Raw genomic sequence first — 21994 nt, forward strand, 5'->3', positions numbered from 1 at the left:
TATATGTACACACAGAAATATGTTTAGGTGACCTTCAGCTGACTTTTTCCTGCCACAGATGCACCACATTTGCCTACAGGATCATCATAAATACATTACAGCGACTGTGTAGGAGGTTTAACATATAACATTTGAATTTCCTGGAAAGTTTTGGGCAACATGAGTCTCTGAAGATAAAGACTATACACATACATAGCCTACATACAGTATCACCTGTGTGTGTATGTATGAATTCAGCAGGGATGTAACAGGAAATAGATCTCTGAGACGGTTTTAATGCAATTTCTAGCACAAAATAACATAATTTGCCTACATGGACATCATCAATACATTGCAGTGATGCTGTAAGAAGATATGATCCGTTTCCTGGAAAGTATTTGTGTAGCATGTGCACACAATGAGACCCTGTAAAAAAGACATACACAGTCTACATACATTGAAAAACACTTGTATGTGTGCATGAAGTCAACGTGGAATCTAATGGGAAATGTTCATAACAAGTTACCAAAGGCAACACTGACAACTTAATGATTCATTTTTGACCCATAGACAAATCCAAAATAAACCTCTACTGTTGTTTTCATTCCAATTTTAACGTTTTTATTTTCATTTTTGCATCAGAATAGCCACTTGGTGTGCACAAATATTCACACTTTCTTTTATTCAGTCTTCTTAAAGTTGGTTTTCAGTTTCTTTTCAAGTTAAAATGTCTGTAAAACAAATGAGAGGAGGAAGATTTTTTAAACATAAAAACAAGGTAATTTGCCTACAGGAACATCATAAATATGTTACAGTGAGGAGGATGAAGATATAAAATATGATCAGTTTCCTGGAAAGTGTTTACTATGTATACATATTAAGTCCCTGCAGAAAAAAGGCTTTACACATACACAGCCTACACATAAGCCTATAAAACACTGATACTGCCTCTTTAGAAAATGAGAAAACTTTTTAACATGTAAAAAAAACTGAAGTAATTTGCCTACATGATCATAAATATGTTTCAGTGATGCTGTAGGGGGATCAGTATGTATAATATGACCAGTTTCCTGGTGTTGGTCAGCATGTTCACACAATGAGCCCCTGCAGAAAAAGACGATACACATACATATACTACATTCAGTATCACCTGAATGTGTGTATGACTTTAACGGGGATCTAATGGAAATCATATCTTAAGAAATTTTGTGTCAAAATATGTGTAAATGTTCATCACAAGCTGCCAAATGCAACACTGACAACTTCATTATTATCTGATCCAAGAATAGTCCTATGATGCTGTATATTCTGAAAGTTGCTTTCCATTTTTTTTTTTCAAAGTTTAAGCACTTTAAAATGATTTTAATGCAATTTTAATACACAAAATAAAGTAACTTGATTACAGGGACATCATAAATATGTTGCAGTGATGCTGTAGGAGGATAAATACATAAAGTGTGATCAGTTTCCTGGAAAGTGCTGGGCGGTAAGTACACCCACTGAGTCCCTGCAGAAAGAGACCATACACATACACCGAATCTAATGGGAAATAGTGTGCAATGTCACTATTTAAATCGCGGCATATAGTTACAATATCCCGGTGTTTAAATCAGGTTATAATCGCACTGCCAGTTTAAAATGATGTTGTTTGACGGATCTTTTCCTCGCTTGTGTCTGGCGGTGACATTATACATAAATACTTTTTTTCATGAACGAGGAAAACGAGCGATGAGTTGGGTGTTATTAACCCTGCCTCCATCCTGCAGTCCATCCACTCGCATGGCTCCTCCCGCCCCCTCCTGCCGCTCCGCTCCGCTCATCAATGGGGAGCACATTTGAATAATGTGTGAGCACTTGGACTGGAGCCAATCAGCTGTCAGAGGACCGTGATAAATCGCAATGCATTATTGATAATAATAATTACGTTGACATGCGCATTTCTACTTGAGGGGCTAATTTTCCCAAGCCCGAAGAAGAATTTGTTGAAGAAGGAGAGGAAAATTGTTTGCAACTCTTTGCTCCCGATGGTTGCACCATGTCGAGGCGTAAGCAAGCCAAACCGCAGCACATCAACTCCGACGAGCCTGCTTCGTTAGGAAATGGTAAGTTTACGCACAAGATAATGAGAGTGTTAGTCATCCAAAAACTTTAACGTGTGGCTGCGCCACGCCGTGTTGCGAAATATCGACATTTTATCTTAAAGTTTTGAGGGGGGTCTTTTACATTGTTCCTGCCGCACTTTGACCTGTTGCTGTCCGTTTGAGTTGACCAGGAGTGAAACTTGGCCACATTTCTGGGAAGCGACGCATTCAGAAATGATTTTTTAACACAATACAGGTGTTCGAGAGGCTCGTTTTTTGAATACGACACTGTAAACTTTGACTTTATTTCTCTTTAAAATGATGCACTGACCGAGTCGCGTCCTTTTTATTTTCAACTTTTTTTTTGTGGTTTTGGTGTTTAACCAACTGACCAGTTTTATCATAAATCGATAACTTACAGTTTTTTCGAGTTATTTCGTGGGAAAACCTGGAGACGGTGAATCCCTTTGAACTTTTTGGATTCTTTGAAACGTGTGTCACTACCTGTTTGTTTGATAGATCGTAGACTTATGTAAGAAGTTGTGTAGCAAAGAATGACTGCTCGGAATGTCTTTTAAGTATATCTTTTTTTATTCAGGTATTTCCCAACGAGCTCACTTATCATGACGCATCACTTTTAATTGGTGACAAATATTATTACGCACTTTCAAAGCCCTCTAAATGAATTTTAGATGGTTATTGTTGAAATTGCCATTGTTTATTGTGCCATATATCAAATCATTTTTTGCTTTAATATTTTCTGTATCTAGTGTATACATTTTGTTATAGATATTTTTGGAATTGGTTGCAAGTGTGCGACAAAGTTTGAGGGTTTTAAACAAAGGTCCCCAAAAACTGTATGAAATGTGACTCTGGAGTAAGCTGACCTAAAGGCAATAAATCCCCCAGTTTAATGCATGACTGTTTCCTTTCGTACATATGTGGAGAGGTGGGGGATGGAGCAGTGGCCTTTTTTGTGGAGACTGACTGACTGGGTGGGGGTGCGTTTTGGTGTTGCCATATGCAGCTCCAGCACTGCCGCAGACCACCTTTTTAATAACGAGGAAAGTTCGTTAAACGCGGTGCTTTGGAAAGCAGCAGTGCGCTCTGATTTCTTTCAGGAGATTGTTGTTTGATGAAAGATTACAGATTCCGTGTCCCACACAAGGCCAATGAGTTGAATGTTTAGTCTGACCTCGTGTCATGTACCCCACTGAAGGTGATCACATACAGGTCATGCGCCGTCAAGTGGTTAACCAGAGCGTTGATCCTCATTTTTACTTCATAATCAACAGGTCGTGATTTTATTGGAAGCGTAGGAGAGGACAAATGGTTAAATATTCTTGTTTACAGTCCATATCGATGTTAATTGCATTAAGATAAGAGCGTCAGAAAGGACTGTATAGTGCGTAAACGTGGGTGGCTGAGTGTTGCTTACCGTTTTCTCTCATAGATCAGAATGTAATTCAGTTTGCAACTTTTTTTTTTTTTGTTTGTTTTTGTGACACCGCTTCAGTGCCTCCTGGTGAGCAATTAACAAGTCCAAAAGTTTCCTCGGGCAAATGCAAACAGGTGGTCTACCCCCTTTCCCTGGTGCATTAGCATTTAACAATACACCCAGTTGTGAAATGGCCTCTTGGTTTAGCAGACAAATTAAAACGCACACAGGAGCACTTATCAGGCTTTCACGGGCTGTGAAAATGCATGAATGTAATCAACATTAGATTACCTCTTTGTTTTTCTCCTTTTAGTTTATCTGTGCATAGTAAACTTAGTTTTTATAAAGACTCATTTGCTTGTTGTGGAGCCCTCTTTCACTTTTTAATGTTCTTTTTTTTTTTTTTTTTTACAAATGTGGCACTGGTGGTGGAATGGGATCTGATTTTTAGCAAGTGCTTGGTGGTCTGTTTCAGAAACTCAGTAATTTAATGCCCAAGGCTCTTTGTCTTTCGGGACATTGTTCTGGATAATGTCAAAGGTAGATGATTGCCCTCTGCTGGCCCTGTGGACAATAGTCAAATTCACAGTCCTCAACAGCCCAGTGCAGTGACCTACAGGGAGTGGACAAAATAAAAGGAACAAGGTTAGACAATGAACACAGCCAACTAAAGCCTCAAAATTACTTTTGTGTTAAATCAACACCTAGTCACATCATTTTACTTAAGCAACTGAAGATTAAATGATTTTCCAACTATTTTGATGATTGGTTTGAGTCTCTCTTTTTTTATAGAAAGTCAATTCTGTGATTATAGCTTCTCAAATGTGAATATTTGCTGCTTTCTTTAGTCATTTTTGATGGTAAACTGAATATATTTAGGTTGTGGATAAAACAATACAATTCAGGATGTTATGTTGGGCTTTGGGTAACATTGATCAGAACATTTAACATTTTCAGACACACCTAATCAGTAAAAAATAATAATCAACAGATTAATCAACCATGAAAATAGTAAGTTGGACAATAATTGGAAACTTATGTTTACACACTATATCAATAACGATGGCTGCCGACTGTAACATCTGATTTGACAGATTATGTTTAAGAATTTAATTTGAATTATTAGGCAAAATGCTCTATAAAGGCAAAGTTCATTTGAAGTTTCTGAGGTACTTAAATAGGGAAAAAAAAGTCCTGTTATGCGTCCCTAGTTAAAATATATTACAAGGCAGTTGTAGATTATTTCAAGATATTGCGCAGGGATCTTACTCTTTATCAGTTACCACAATTTGACTTATCTTGAAACATTACCAATAATACTATCTATGAAAGTCTGTATATTGTGATTATACTACTTTTGTTGTTCATTTTTATAAAAAAAAAGAATAATTTTATAGGTCAAATTGTCATAAGTGTATGAAGAGCATTAATTTAAATCATGTGTCCTCTTATTTTAGGGATTCTGCAAGATGATCAAGCTGAGGAGGCTGGAAATGAGTCAAAGAGGTTCAGAATGGACGAGACCAGGGTCTGCAACAAATGCTGTGCCGAGTTCTTTGATGAAGCAGAATTTCTTGAACATGAGAAAAATTGCACTAAAAGTCAGCAAGTGGTCATCATGAAAGATGGAGATGGGAATGAAGTGCCAGAGGAATATTCACAATGCTCTCCTGAAGGCCTCACGAGCGACCACGATGATAGCCAGTCCAGCAGTCATTCCCTATCAAATGCCAACGCAGACCACCTGGAGAGAACAGAGGAAGAGTCCAGTATGAATGCAGATGACCCTGGACAACACGACCAGGGACCAGAGATGGCCACTAGCCCTGAGTTGAATTTCCATCCCTTATCCAAACTGCAAGATTCAAATGTTACTCTTGAAACCATGGCAGACACCAAAGTGGCTGTCTCACAACATTCTTCAAATAATACATCCCTGGCCTCGTCACAAGAAGCCCTGCAGGCCATCCCCATGATCTTGGAACAGCTGGTGTGCCTCCAGCAACAGCAGCTACAGCAAATCCAGCTCACAGAACAGATTCGAATCCAGGTAGCCATGATGACTCCACAGGGTCTCCAGTCATCAGTAGGGGCAGTAATGGACCCTCTGAAAGCCCTTGGTGCACATCTCTCTCAACAGCTGTCTGCTGCAGCAGCACTGATAGGAAAAAGGACTGGCAGCCAGAGTCTGTCTATGGAGGCTTTGAAGCAAGGTAAACTACCTCTCCCCACTGACCCCACTTCTCTACCTGGAGGACTAGAGTCAATTACTTCTAAAACAGACATTTTGAAGGGCATTCCAGATCTGGCTAGCCGGTTACCAGCACTACTGCCACAGTCACAAGGTGTCATGGGTTTCCCTAGCACCTTTAATGGTATCCAAGCAGGGATTGAAGCCTCCAAAAAAGTGAAGACAAAGATGCTGAACCTCCCACCAGAATCAAAGAATGGCGACTCATTATACAAGCACAAGTGTAAGTACTGTGGAAAGACCTTCGGCAATGACAGTGCTCTCCAGATTCACTTGCGCTCTCACACCGGCGAGAGGCCCTTCAAGTGCAACATTTGTGGAAACCGCTTCACAACCAAAGGAAACCTCAAAGTGCATTTCCAGAGACATAAAGAAAAGTACCCTAACATCAGCATGAACCCACATCCTGTGCCGGAGCACCTGGACAATATTCCCACCAGCAGTGGCATTCCCTTTGGCATGTCTGTGCCCATGGATGAATCAAATATGACTGAAATGAAGCCCATGCTTGGCCATCCTGCTGCAGGGTTCCACCCATCATCCATGCAAGGGTTGAAGACATTTGACAAATTTGCAGAGAACCCATTTTCCCAGAGACCCTCCCCATCAACAAGTGATGGCTCCCCATCTGTTTCTTCTGTGTTTGGCCAAGAGAGTGGCCTGGATCCGGCTCAGAAGGATGCTAAAGAGCTGCTAGGAGCGCTGCATCATATGAACGGCAGTGCCCTCCCAGGAGAACAAAGCTCTGGAACTGCAAAACTTCAGCAGATGGTGGACGGCCTGGAAAAGAGAACCAATGACCCCAATGAGTGTGTGATCTGCCATAGGGTGCTCAGTTGCCAGAGCTCACTCAAAATGCATTACCGCACACATACCGGTGAGAGGCCCTACAAGTGCAAAATCTGCGGCCGTGCCTTCTCCACCAAGGGCAACCTCAAGGCCCACTATGGGGTTCACAGGGCTAATACTCCCCTTAAAATGCAGCACTCATGTCCCATCTGCCAGAAGAAGTTCACCAACGCTGTGGTTCTGCAGCAGCACATTCGTATGCACATGGGTGGGCAGATCCCCAACACCCCGATGCCAGAAAACCAATTTGAAGCAGCAGAAGCATTGGAGTCATCTTTGCCAGAGGACACATCTATGGATACAAATGGTTTTGAAGCAAGCATGGAGGATCACAAGCCAGAGCTGAACTCCCACAAGCCAAACGACACCGCGGATTCCCTTCCATCTGCCTCAGAAGAACAACCGCAGCAGCAGCACGTTGCCACTGCCATGTTTTCCAGCCTAGATGTTTTAAAGAATCTCACCTCTGCTCTTGCACTGAAACGACAGAGTAGCACCACCTCTGAAAGCGAGGGGACACCCAAAGAATCTCCATCGGCTTCCAGAGAGCAGGAGTATCAGAATGGCCGTAGTCCTGCCATCTCTGACTCTGCCACATCCTTTCAGTCATCTTCGCCAGTAAACAACATGAGTAAGTCTCCCGAGTCTGCTGCTGATGAATACCCCCGCAGTGTGCCAAAACCTGAGTCTGATGGTAGTGCTCAAGGTGGCGCAGAGTCAAGTGGAGCCCTTGACCTCACAGCTTCCAGCAGCTTCACCCCCAAAGCGATTAAAGAGGAACCTGGTGTTCCATTCACAAACGGAGACTATAACGGTGAGTTAATCAGTTAAGAAAAGTGTTGTAGAGTTTGTCCTGTTGGATGCTTTGATCTAATTCTCCACCTCCTTGTACCAACAGTTCCCAGTAACATGCCTTTCATGAGGATACCATCAAGCCTGGCCAGTCTGGAGATGAAGATTCCTCCTGAGAATCCTTTGGGCCCTCATGGTTTGTTCAGCTCACACATGCCTCAGGGAACAGCCATGCCCTCAATCTCCGCGGCACCACGACGATCAACCAAACAACACATGTGTAACGTCTGTGGCAAGAACTTCTCATCTGCCAGTGCCTTGCAGATCCATGAGCGCACTCATACAGGGGAGAAGCCTTTTGCCTGCAACATCTGCGGCAGGGCTTTCACCACCAAGGGGAATCTGAAGGTGAGTCATCTTGTCCTTTTGGAAGGTCGGGTCTAGAAGGGAGCCTGTGACTGGGCAGTTTTACCCAAACCATGATCTTTTTACAATCCTAACAAAGTATTTTCTGTCCCTAAACCTACCCAGATTTTAACCATAGTGCTGTCACCTTATAAAACATTTGCACAAGGTACACAATGAAAAACAACACCTACAAATCTTGCAAGTTTTGCAAATCAAGGGTTCCCTTCTAGACATGACTAATTTGAAGTGTGCCCTTGGGAATAATGTGATACCAAGTGTTGTAATGGGATTGGTATTAATTGTTTCTTGTCTTTAGGTGCATATCGGCACTCATATGTGGAACAACACATCAAGGCGTGGCCAGCGTCTGTCTCTGGATAATCCCATGGCCCTGATGGCAATGAGCTCCGAGGCCAAGATGTTGCCAGACATCATGCAGGCCCCCAAAGAACTGTCTGCTTCACAAATGAACTTTGACCCGTCTTTGTGGAACCAGTACGCTGCTGCGTTCAGTGGTGGCCTCACCATGAAGACCAATGAAATATCCGTCATCCAGGGCGGTGGCATCCCGCTCCCCGGGAGCCCTGCCGGCGGGCCCCTGATTGGATCCACTGGAGGCCTCATGAAGATGGATGGATCCCACTCCGGCTTGCCTGCCACCATGGCTGAAATCGAAAAGAACAGCTCCGACAGTGTGCCAAAATCACAGTTCCCACATTTCATGGAGGAGGGTAAAATTGCAGTTAATTAGGCTCAATTTATCACCTGAACTCAGTCTTTGAATGTCTCCTTTTTGAATGAGGTACAATCAATATTCAGAGAAAACTTTGTAGAATTCTGCTTAGATTGTTTGAATTTTTCCAGTAACTTCATTGCAGCTTTCTTCCCTCCTGATCTGAACGATTCTCAAGTGTTATTTTTAGTTGAACTTGATATAACTACTGTAGTTGTATTTTATTTTATATAAATATACAGTATATGCGGGTATTTTTTTTTTCTCTGTGCGTTCTTTTTTTGTTTTGCTGTCTATCCAGAAGTTTGAATGTATAACTTACTTGAAAACTGCTTTAATTCAGACCGTCTCCTTGATACTTTTTGAAGGATTTTGACTTTACTAGGAAAAGTTTCAGGGCATGACTTTTTAAGGACACCATGTCTCAGTGGTCAGACATAATGGTGTAGTTAACCGTATGTATCTATAATGACTACTTTCCCTCCTATTGTGTGCCATAGGTTTTTATGACATTGTACATTTTTGGTAGTGGTAAATGTCATTAGCATGTCTCATTTTTGAAGGGGCTTTTGATCAGATTTACAGATTATTCCAGCGTCTTGTCCGTTACATCAAGGTGCAACAGTTCAGTCATCAGTTTTGGATAATGTAGATTATAAACTAGCCTTTCATTTTTGCTGCGTTGGTGCTAAGATACAGTAGTTGACCCAAACCTTTTGCCAAGTGCCTAACCCGATTTGTACATGTTGCTGTTGTCTTTTGCTGCACCATAATGTTATGAAGGCTCTATTAGACTGATAACTTTGTTGAACTGTGTGCCATTACACATTTCATATTTTCAGTTTCCAAAAAAAACCCCTGACCAACATATTCCACGTGTAAATCTGCAAAGTTGGCTGAGGTCTGAAGGCCCTTAAATGCTAGATGTTCTCATGCCTGCACTTTATTTCAGGTTATAGTTACATTTACATTTTATAGTTACACATTTCACTGCTTTTATTGTCATGGCTGAACAGGGAAAGGGCAAATCAACAATTTTGCCAACTTTTCCTTCCTGTCATGTTTTGTTTGAAACCATTTAGAATAATTGTCAGACTTTCTTTTTCTAGGTTTTCAACTTGTAGCATCATTAATTTATTTATACTTCACAAAATGCTTGAGTTTAGGGGGTAAGTTCTACCTCGTTTAGCTTTTAGTTGTCCTCCGCCCCCCTACTCTCAACGCGACGCTCTCTACATTTTCCGATACATTCTCGAGTATGCGACAAGATTTTTCATTCTCAACCTGCTGAGTTGCACGGTAATGAATGTATCACTGGACACTTTACACAACTCAGAATGATCAGAGTACTTTGTAGGCCCCTGCTGTACATTCCTTATCGATATGCATTTGCCAAGTTGTGCCTTTCTTTAGCAAACCATGTCAAAACTGCTTTCAAGTTGTCTCTACAATTCAAGTAATGTTGAGCCAATTTGGCCTGTTTACAATGTAAATGTTCTTGTTTTTTGTTTTTTTTCAAATGTTTCCTTCACCTAAATGTTTTCTGATTTTGACAAATAAAATCAGGGTGACTTTTTCAACTATTTTCCTGTTATTACTTCAACACAGAATAAACCTTACATGAACTACTCGCAAAAAAACAGTCTGAACACATACAGTTGGCTGGAAATCTATTTGATAGTGATGCACTCGCCGTTTGCTAAATTCTATTCCTGCACATGCAAGTTTGAATGGACATCAGATTCCTAATTTACATCAATTCACCTTCAGATGTGTCAAGTGAAGTATTTTTCTTTTCTTATGATCCACCAGTAGCTATAAACCCCTGCCATTTTGCATCCTCAACGAAAAATATTTGCATACACAGCTGAAAGGTGCCCTCAAATCATGTGTGTCCACAACTCATTTTAGGTCAACTATTCAGTGACCTTTTCTGTCACAACTGTGGCATGATACAATACTGTAGTAGTGGGCATATAGTAAGTAAGCAGAAATACAGAAACACTTGTATTGCAGGGCAAAAGAGAACCACAGTCATAGTGTTCAGTTTCTGCTGAGACTACATAAGGCTACACACTGTTTGTATGGTTTGTTTTGACACTGTACTCTGGTGGTGTAACAGACAACATTCACAAAAGTACAAACACACCCTGACATACAAAGACAGCATTTAAAAATTAAATTAACTACAATGTTTTATCCATAAGCATGGTACAGAATAGAAACATTAAAAGCTAATGCAACTTATTAACTATGTGTTGGCTGCCCTAAATCCCTGTCCCTGTACTACCTGGTGTTGGACTGCAATACATGGGAAGTGTTTCTAATATTTTGTCCATGTCACCAAACATATACAGAGAATGAGAGAGCTTATGACAAAAATCACAACTGATGTATTGGATTGCAGTGTCCACATTTCTGTTTCTCTGTTCACACAGTAGAAATATCAGTGTTTAAATATTAAACTAGCTAACTCCATTATATAAAAAAAAACTACTTAAAGTAGTATGTTAAGTATCAAAAGTATTTGTTTTACAGAATCTGCTCAGAGTATCAATAGGTGGACTATTATTATTGATGCGTTAAAATGTAAGCATTTCAGTGTAGCTGGTTGAGAACGAGATATATGAACAAAATTTTAAACTGTTGCGTAGTTCAAAAACCCCACATATCCACACTTGACATACAGTATTTTGTTTGCTGTTGAGTTAGTTCTTGGATTTTGACCTCATCTTTCACCATATCTTTGCACAGATCCAACCTGAGCAGGTTTAATCAGCCACAATAACTGAAAACATCTGGATTAATGCATTGTAATAATGCACAATATTCCTGACCATTTGTCTTTGTAATGTAAAAGTAAAAAAAAAAAAAACTATGGTTGTTATATAAATGTACAATATATAAATTCCACCTAAAATGTGGTGGAGCAGAAGAATAAAAGAAGCATAAAAGTAAAAGACAAGTTTTGTAGAATTGCTTTTCAGTGCACATGTAAACCATAACTACTATAAGATACAGGGTATATTTATTTATGATTTTACAGTACAGGGAGTTTTGACTTTTTTCTTTCTTAAAAACTGCTCAAACCGATTAATTGGTTATCAAAAAAGATGGCAGTTAATTTACCGATCGATTAGTTAATTAATTGCTGCAGATCTAATCACAATAGTGTTTTTGTGATTTGATGTATCACAAAAAAAATAAAATAAAATTGTGTATTAAATATTACACCCCAAGTACAGTATATGGACATTTATACATGCATATACATTACATAACCATCCACTTCATGTATACATATTCAGTTTTATTTCTTTGCACAATTTATATTCATTTATATTACTAAACTATAGACATTACATGTTGTTGGCCACTGTTGCTTTTTATACAGTTTCTCTATGTTTAATGTTTACCTTTCTGTGGACAGATTGTTGTCCTTGTTTTTAGCACTATGTTCAAATTGTTCTGTCTGTAAGCTCATTGAAATACACACATTTCCCCCAAACAATACATATGTACTCCTGTGACAAACACTTACAGTAAATCTCTTATCAAATCTAAATAATCTATAATGAAATAGGTCAGTAGTTCATAAGATAAGTGTGCTTGGTGTGGTGCTGTGTGTGTGTCAGCAGTGCTGAGTCCTGACTGTTGAACCTTCCTGCCTGAGTGACAGCTGGGAAGCCTCCGCCCAGAACCGCTACAGCCAGGCGGACAGCCCACAGCCTGCGCCCCGCTACCAGGAGCTGCTGCTGCTGCCGCCGCCGCCGCCGCCGCAGGAATGACCGACAATATCCCCCTACAGCCCGTGAGACGACCGAAAAGGCACGACAGTAAACACAGAAATGGGTAAGGTCGTTGCACAGCGCAGAGATATTAACCTGAAGCCGTTTGTTAGCATCTGTCGCTCAATGAGCGCGTCTGCCGTTAAATGTTTACAGGAGCGCGTCGACATTGTCTCATGAACTAGCTAACCGGTGGCAGGTTTTAGCGGAAAAATAGCAGTCAGGGGGGGGGGAAATAACAGCTAACAGAAGCACACACGCTTATAAAAAAATACGTGGCCATTTATTTTAGCTTTTAAATAAGCTAGCTAGAGCTACCAGACACATCCTTGTTCCGGGGTGCAGTTGGAACAAGTGCATTAACGCCCATGTCAATATTTGCTCGGCTGAGTGAAGCTCAGCTCGTCAAAGACTATAAATGTAGGCCCTGTCTTGAAAGAGACGTGTCCCGGATTCACATGCTAGCTTATATGATTCTTTAAATGTGTATTTTGACCGTTAGTGTGAAGAGGCAGGCCTCATAAATGATGATGATGATGATGATGGAGAGACACAGTGCTGACATGCAGCCAGTAGTCTCATCAGGCTATTGTGGTGACGTCACCGCCCTTAATAAACACAATGCACAAAGTCAAATATCTGGAAGTGAACTGTCATATGGTAGACATAATGGAGCTAGCTGCTCATACCTGATGCATCATCACGTCCAGTTCACCTGTCCACCCAGTTTATTAGGTACACCTAGCTAAAACTGACGCTGTCTAATAATCCTCCTGCAATGAACCCAAACTCTAATTTTAATTTTCTCAGTTCATTTTTGTAGTAATGATGGTTGGGCTGCATGGTATGGTAAAAAAAAATGATATTGCTATTATTTTGACACCTACTGTGATTGTGATACAAGTCAGGATTAATGAGAATGATCATTTTTGCATCACAGTTTTCATTGTCAACATAATTTATAGTCAAACCGGATCTATCGTTCACCTGTCCATTCTCTGACACTCAGTTGCCACTTTATTAGATACACCCAGCTAAAATCTGATGCTGTCCAATACAAAAGTCCTGCAATAAACACTACTCTAATGAAGTGAGTGTTCAGTTTCCAGTTCAGTTTTGTATCAGTGATGGTAGGGCTGCATGATAATATGATAACTGAATGAATCGGTTTGAATAATTTTTAAAGAAAAACAAGTCAAAATTCTTCTAGGCCAGGCATCTCTGCAACACTACATTACTTCATTATAATGCTGTTTTGTCATGTTTTTCCTTTATTAAAAAATTGGATCTTATGTGATTTGGATATTGCACTTGGTCATATTGCAATTTCAATAACATTTTGATTAATTATGGTGTCCTAAATAATGGCTGAATAACAGATACACCTCTCTGTCTGATGCAATACAGTTCAACAGCACCTGCATTTACATCCTTTAATAAACATAGAGTTGCATCAACTGCTCTCTTAAAGGGATAGTTCAGTTTTTTTGAAGTGGGTTTGTATGAGGTACTTTTCCATACTCAGTGTATTATCCCCAGTAGACATGCAGTCAGCATGTCCCCAGTTTGGAGAGGCAGCAGGAGTACAGGTATAGGAAGCAAAGCAATGTGCTGCTGTGGACAGGGTCAGCTGCAAAGTGTATTTAAGCCACATAAAAAAAGGACACCTAAAAAAACATTTTACTGCTTTTTCCGATGGGAAACCGCTTTTATATAAGCAAAATGTTTCTCCCTCCCAAGCCACCGAATTCCAGTGTCAAAAACATTCATGTTGTGTCACAGAACACGGGAGTTGCTGGTCAAAGGTTGCCTTGATCGGTGAGTTTGTTTATATTATTGCATGACTTTGGTGTTTTGAAAGGTTAATTCAGAACAAGTCAGCAGTAAACCAGCAACACCTGTGTTCTGTTGTTTTTCTGTGAAACTGATTATCATTTCAGCCCTAATTTGTTGCAAGACTGTTGTACTGAACTGTTTTAGTTTTAGCTAAATGTTCCAATAAAATGGCAACTGAGTGTGCAACAGAATCTAAACCAAAGATTGCAATGAAGTTTCTCATATATCAATAAGTAAACATACTATACAACAAACTATTTGACCAAATAATCAGTAAAGGTTCTCTTTCACAGTAGACAGTTTGACTTGTCATAGTAGGAAAAGCACAGGTGCATGAATAATACTAGGATCCTGACAACGAAAGCAGCTACATAGTATTCAGCCGTTGTTCATTTTGTTATTTAGACCTGTGCTTTCCTTCTGTGTGACCTGTAAAAATGTCCTCTTTGCAAAAGGACTGTGGTTAGTTGCTGCCCTAATCTACAGCAGGATGAACTGTAGCTGTCTCTGTGAGAGGCTTCTGGAGTCTAAATAGAGCAACACCAGATTACAGAAACCAGGAGTTGCTTAACAGTGACAGGGCTAATTCTTGTTTATGAATTCTATCTTTGAATACGACATCTTACAAAAATATATCCTCATATGTGGGCTCGATTTAACCAAATGTTTGGTTTCTCCCAGCTCTCAGCTGTAGGGTATGAAGGGATAGAGGAACCTTGTGTTTGGTGTCTGCAGGGTTATCAAACAGTGAACTCTCATATTTAACTGCAGTAGAAAAGTTGTCAGGCCTGGCAGACTGCTTTTGAACTGTGAATATTGTCAAGGCGTTTAAAAAATTGAGTCATCTGTCATAAAACTATTGTTTCCTTAAAGCCCTCTCTCTGAATAGAACCACTTTGTTTGCAGCTAATAGAGGCTTTATATTAGGGCTGCAAGATATGAAAAAATTCAGATTTAAATTATTTTGACAGATATAATAAACAATATGATTCATGATTAGTAGCTGTGGTAACTTTCGCTGAACTCGTAAAGCAAGCTGAAGGAAGACGTTATATATGCAAGATTGCTGAGCCGTACATTAGTAATCGCATCGAACGATGCTGTGTAATGTAATTACAGCAACACAAGCTGTATTGATCACGTTGCCACGGGAACCTCAGATAAGGATGCAGAAATGGCCATGCACTTGGTCCATTTTGTGCGGAGTCAAATGATGCACCAAAAGCCTGGGTTAACAGAGAAAGTTGATAACCACCGTTGTGATAGATGATATCTCTGACTGGGGTTTTAGGTTTTGTCAAGTTAGCTCATGCAAAGAAAGACACTTTTTCCCTAAAAAATTGCAGCTGCTGTGATTTGGAAATTGCACTTGACCAAATTGCCACATTTGATCATATTTATTAATTAATTGTGCAACCCTACTTTATATTTGTCAAGCCTATATTTTGTTAAGGTTATAGCCAGTGTTATGTAACTTATAAAGCCATTCAAGTACTAATCAGGTCACTGGGCGCTTGGTTGATTGATATGGAATGTTTTGTTTGGGTAGAGCAAAGGGAGTGGTCACCCTTTTCCAGATGAAGTTAATGTTTATTTTGTGAGGCTAAAATCTCTCCTGATTCCATGGTCATGGATCTGTAGCTCCGGCTTGTCTGTTCTGTGTGTTTGTAGCTGCAATAAGCAACACATTAACTAAGAGATGTGACAGGAAATTCATTAAAAATGGAGCCCTTATCTCAACAGAGTCACACAATGCAACACAGGGTTGTGAGACAAACTACAGAATCTTCATTTTACGGTGAAAAAGCCTGATTAAATCAAATAAAATTCTAAATATTTTATTCCTTTTTAATATTGCTTTCTCAACGTGATTGCTATCAAACAAAATGGTGAGTTTAAATGTGAAATTCCTGAACTTTCCGCCCGCCTCCTCCTCTCAGGTGCTGCCCGTGGTCAAGATGCTGTGGCATGGGTGACTTCCGTCCCCGCACCGTGTGGCTCGGCCACCCAGAAAAGAGGGAGCAGAGGTACCCCAGGAATGTCATTAACAACCAGAAGTACAACTTCTTCACCTTCCTGCCTGCGGTTAGTGTCAGTCAAAGGTCACCCCTCCACCCTCCCTCCCTTTTACACCCAGAAACCCCACCCACCTTTCTCAGCCTGGCTGTGATTCACTGTCACTTGTTTGACACATTTTCCCATTAAGACAATGGATCATAATCTGTAGACTCTGATTGTCTTGGCTGTCATCTTGTGTTCCTCGCTGTTGGTTGCTGATAATGTGGGTGGTCAAGGCATTTGACTAATTTTTAATGCGGATTAGAGCAATTTTTCTCAACCAAAGGCCCCTTATAAGATAGATGTATGCTCCTTGGAATAATTTGTCATAGCTTATTTTTTTACACTTATGTAAAAGAAAAACACAAGAGAAATGTCTTATAAAGACAATATACATGCACTGAAAATATCTAGACCTAACAACACAGAATACCCGTAATCTATTAACTAGGGGTGTAACGATTCACTCATGCATCCGTTGCATCAGACTTTAATGAGTAAGATACGAGTGCATCGGTTCACACGGCCTGTATCAGTAAAAAGCTGAACATGAATCAGAAACAAATTGATGCGCATATGTTTCATTTTTGGCATCAGAGAACTGCCACTGTAACTTTCCTCCGTTTTCTCTCTCCTCCTGCCTCTGCCTGCTCCGCCCCTTGCTGGACGCCTGCTGGCGCGATCACGTAAAACAGGCGCTCCCTCCTCCCTCTCCTGTCTCTCCTCTTCATTTCCTCAAAACAGACGCCGCTGAAAACAGAAGTGACATTGTACCACGTCACACCACCAAACTTTCACTACATGCAAGTGTAGAATAAGTTTGGGTTTCATAAGAAAGATGAGAAACGCTGCTGCAAATCATTTATGCAAAACGTGTCTGACAGCAGAGTACAGAGACACGAGTCTGACTCGCAGAGACGTCATGTCACTGTGAGAGCAGGTAACACGGAGCATTACTGTTACCCCACACTAATCAAAACCACAACACTCTTCATATGAAACAGAGCAGCAGATCATCTTACTGCAAAAATACTAATATTTTAAACTGTTTTAAAGTTTGTTCACAGGTTCTCATTTAGGCTACAGTATCTCGTTTACACATGAGAGTCATAATAAGATGTTAACACCACTGTAATGTTTCCTTCTTCTCTGTCTGTCCTGTTTGTATTTAGTAAAACTGTCAGGATTTCCTTTTGCAGCTAATAGTGCTCTACAAATGTAGCATTAATGGAATCACAGTGTAAAGATTCACACATTGCATTGTCTTGTATTGCATCGTATCGTATCGTGACAGAGCTGAATCGTGTCGAACCGAATCGTCGGCCATTTAAAAATTTTAAGATGTATCGTATCGTTGAACATGTATCGAGGTACGCATCGAATTGGTCTCTGTCAGTGAGATACACACCCTTACTTCACCCCGTATTCATTGATCTATAATGTATTTTGTAAATAAATATCTTTTTTATATCGTGATATTTTAAATGATTGAATGAACTATATTCATTATCAATTAAACTGATGGGTATCTACCAGATAGATAATTTAGTGGATAGATTGTCAGAAAATAATAATTCCCATTAGAACTTTGTGGAGCCCTAGGTGGTTGTAAACTGAGATATTCCGTTTACAATAACATAAAACAGAGAAAATCAGTAAACACTTACATTTAAGAGGCTGGTACCAGCACATGCTTGGCAATTTGGCTTGAGAAAGGACTCTGACAATTAATTAGTTATAAAAATAGTTGTACATTAACTTGGTGTCAATGGACTAGGGCTGCTAGCTACTAACTATTTTCTTTGTTGATTAATCTGTTGATTATTTTCTCGATTTATCGATCAGTTGTTGAAATGTCAGAAAATGGTGAAAAATGTTGATTAGTGTTTTCCAACGCCCAAAATGCCATTCTCCAATATCTTGTTTTGTCCACAACCCAAAGATATTCTGTCACAGAGGAGTAAAGAAACTTTTCACACATGGAATCTGAGAATTTTTATCTTTTTTTCCTTTCAAAATAGTTGCAGAATGATTTGATAATCGATTATTCGATTAATCATTGCAGCTCCACAATGGACTTAATGATTAATCGACTTACCGCCGCAGCTCTAGATCAGATACGTGCCTGAAATGGAATTTTATTTGTGTTTGTAGGCTTATATTTATTTAGTTTAGTATTGTTTGCTGCTATTCAGCATAATACTACAACAACTACAACTACATATTAACATACCTCTGGAGGCTGAGACACAAAGACGCTGGTCACATTTTTACTTGTATGAATTGTGCCAGAGGGCAGATGCACAGTTTACATTCTCATAGGATAGGAATGCATCAGTCTGATATGCTGGTGAGGTCTGGTTTGTAAATGAAATATTGGTTACTTTCCTCAGTTCACATGGTGGCAGTATATGAAGATCATTAGTCAATCAAAAATAGTGGAATGTTAAATAGTAACATGTGAAGCCACATTTGGACAAATAGCTACATGCTTTCATAACACCAGGTCTTCATGATTACATGGACAGCAGTTACTAAGCCGCGTGTTTCTGGTGTCCCTGCATAAACCCCGACCGGATTTACATATGCATTTGTTTTCCAGACATTCAGTTGTCTTAAGACCTTATGTCTTTATTTTGTATGTGAAGTCAGACATTGAAAGTAGCACAGATTTGTTTGGAAAGCAGAAGACAAGAGCAGTTCCTTTTTGCATTGCAAATTGCGATGCTTTTTATTTACTTTGGATCATGTCAAGAAGTTCTTCTCACTAGAACATACTGTTGTCTTGATGTTTCTGTGCAGGGTTCATGTTCTCTCTAAACGACACAGTGGCAATGTGACGACACAAGTTTTCCTTTGGTAGTAATCTTGCACACTGGTGGTAATGAAATCTAGCAAAGTTGTTTTGGGAGAGTGTTATTTTTAAGAATGACATGAGCGGAGGAAAAGCTGCTATACAGTATGTGTTAGAATATCTATATTGCTCCATATCTTTTAGTTGGATCAAAAGATTTTTAGGTTAAAATCTGTGCCCTAAATTATTGAAAATGTACTTTTTGAGTGGGAGTGCATGATATGTCACTACTGTGAGACTGTATTTATAGTCGGGGTTTGCCATACTGTCTTCTGTTAAATTTTTGGGTGTATAAGGTAATGATTATGATTATGAGGTTATGATTGTGCATCAGTTTTAGAAAGTTGCTTTATTTGCATGGGCTCATGGTTTCTTGTTGTATTCTCCAGACATTTTACTATGCTATAATTAGGGCTGCAACTGAAGATTTTCATAAGCCGAGGATTTTCTTAATAAATCAATTAGTTGTCTGGTTAAAAATGCCCATCTCAGTTTCCTAAAGATTTTCAAATTGCTTGTTTGTTCAACTGGCTGCCTAAAAATTCTTCACTTTGCTTTCACAGGAGACATAAAAACATCAAATATCAAAATCAAAATAACAAACAATAATTTAGGAAAGCAACAACCAGTCAATTTGATATTTTTACATTAAGAAATTCAAGTCAGTCCACTAATGGACTAACTAGACTGCCAAGTACTGATTCACATTAATGTGATCTGGGCATGAGAGTGCATTTGGGAGAGAGAGTAGAGTATAGTGTTAAAGAGAAGGAGAGAGACTCACAGTGAGTCAGGACAATGGTGAGCAAAACGTGGTCACAATTGTTGTTTCACTCGACTTAACAGAGACAACACTCGCCGCAGTATTTGTGATGCAAAGCGCAAAGCTGGCCAGGGCAAAACATCTAATCTGAAGAAACGACTGGTCAAACACAAAATATATCTAAAATCTGAAGAGTGTGGTTTGAATGATGGCCTGAAAGGCAAATCCGCTGCAGCTGACGTTAGCATGCCTGCAGCTAGCACTTTTATCAGAGAGAGTAAATTCTCAAAACGGGTTCCAAACTCCAGGTAGGCCTATCGGTTCCGGTAACGGTTCAAATGTAAATGGTACTCAAACCTAACCAGCGAGAATTTTATCCATATCACCCGATCCTTCTGTTATGATTTATATGTTTGCTGGGATACTGGTTCTGTCAACAGAACTCTAAGAGGGGAGTTTCTCTATACCTGAAGTAATTTTTCATTTTTCTTATGTTTATCTTCGTTATCTATATATTTATATCTATAGATACATTGATTATTTTCAGCTGAAGTTCACCAAAAATGTGTTGTAACAAGGCACATTAAGACCAATGATATCAAACGCATTTTCAATAACAATCAGTCATCAATCATGGCCTTAAGAAAATCAAATTTTAGCAGTAAATGTCAGATACAGTCATGCACACGATAACTCACCACACTGCAAATATTTACTCTGTGCTTCCTTGTTTTATGTTCACAGGTGCTGTTCAATCAGTTCAAGTACTTCTTCAACTTGTACTTTCTGCTTTTGGCCTGCTCTCAATTTGTCAACGAGCTGCGGTTAGGTGCGCTCTACACCTACTGGGTCCCTTTGGTATGTGGCATCTCACAAAGTTCCTGTTCCTATAGATTGTTTACTACCATGGTCAATCAGTTGCTTTTTATATACTTAATTTGTGCTCGGTGTGTCTTGTAATTATTGTTGGAAATCCCTCAAATGCAGAACTCACATATGTAAAGTTAGTTTGTTGTTCTCTACTTCAGAGAAAATTACTTCTTTTTAAATTTGACATTTTACTCTCCAGGGTCTTGTTTTGATTATTACCATCATGAGAGAGGCAGTTGAAGAAATAAGATGCTACCTTCGAGACAAAGAGGTGAACTCTCAGATTTACAGCAAGCTTTCAACAAGAGGTAAGGACCAGAAACCTGGACAACACTGCTCATGTTTTTGTCTGTGTTCATATCTGAACCATGTTGCTTATTTCTCAGCATCAGCGTCTATTAACTGTAGGAGGTTGGTCCTATTAAAACTTATTGGGGCTAGGGGAAATGGTGGGTAATTCAAAGCAGAGATGTAAAAGTGTACATAAGAGGCCTTGGTATAAAGTGCTACCAGCAATAAAAAGCAGGAGACCTCTTGTGGTTTCCATCACTTTGCCCCTTTGATGTGGCAGCTTGTTTTACCCATAAACACAATGACTGGTTGCCTCCATGATAGCGGCCCCCGTGCATATCTAGTGGTTTATAGAAACTTAATGATGTCAGAGCTTGGTGTGTTGTTTTCTAGCATAGGAAGAAACAAGTTGAAGTTGTTTAGTTTAGTTTTGTCTATTAACATTTGTATGTATTAGAGAAAAGAGCAATAAACCTAATAAATAAGATGAATGCAAAATAACTAATAAGTTTAGTTAATTTGCAAACATTAATTCTGTTAATTAATTCAATTCTGTAAAGCTAGAAATAGAGTATCACCTGAAAATGTACAGAGGTTAATTATATTGAGTTCAGATGATTAAGATCATAGAAAGAAATTTAATTTCAAAAGTCCATATGCACATACAGCATTAAAGCAGATGTGTAATTCAGTATGTGGAGTGAAACTGTGGAATTCTCTGTACAATAATTTAAAATGCTGTTCGAATATTATTCAGTTTAAGAGAGTTTATGGAGAAAAATGTAATTGATGGTATTTGAGTATTGTTGAATATTTTAAGTGACTGTATTTAAATATGTATTGTTAAAGTTTTGTATGTGATCTGTGAAAAGGAAAAAGGTTATCTGTGTTTATGTTTTGTTATGATTAAGAAAGGAGCAGGTAATCTAAGATTTGTCTTTCTCCTGCTTCCTTTACGGTCATGGAAAGTGCATAAGTAGATTATGTTATGTTTTGTAAAAAT

The 21994-nt window shown here is 39.3% G+C and overlaps 2 protein-coding genes across 2 annotated transcripts in view; both read left to right on the forward strand.

The window, feature by feature from the left end:
• Positions 1-1874: 1874 nt before the first annotated feature.
• On the forward strand, positions 1875-10111 carry sall4 (spalt-like transcription factor 4). Its single transcript, XM_084720371.1, has 4 exons — positions 1875-2081; positions 4956-7412; positions 7497-7798; positions 8115-10111. The coding sequence occupies exons 1-4, from the start codon at positions 2015-2017 to the stop codon at positions 8547-8549; spliced, it is 3261 nt and encodes a 1086-aa protein (XP_084576497.1). The 5' UTR covers positions 1875-2014; the 3' UTR covers positions 8550-10111.
• Positions 10112-12245: 2134 nt separating this feature from the next.
• The window catches only part of atp9a (ATPase phospholipid transporting 9A), a 50026-nt gene continuing 40277 nt past the window's right edge, over positions 12246-21994 (forward strand). Inside the window, exons 1-4 of the mRNA XM_084720373.1 lie at positions 12246-12383; positions 16096-16240; positions 20575-20688; positions 20900-21008. Of these exons, the coding sequence (XP_084576499.1) occupies positions 12316-12383; positions 16096-16240; positions 20575-20688; positions 20900-21008 (436 nt within the window). The 5' untranslated portion in view covers positions 12246-12315. The remainder of the gene's footprint in view (positions 12384-16095; positions 16241-20574; positions 20689-20899; positions 21009-21994) is intronic.

This window comes from Lutjanus erythropterus, chromosome 6 (genome assembly GCF_056507025.1).
Source record: "Lutjanus erythropterus isolate fLutEry1 chromosome 6, fLutEry1.hap2, whole genome shotgun sequence".
In the NCBI taxonomy this organism is placed as follows: Eukaryota; Metazoa; Chordata; class Actinopteri; order Lutjaniformes; family Lutjanidae; genus Lutjanus; species Lutjanus erythropterus.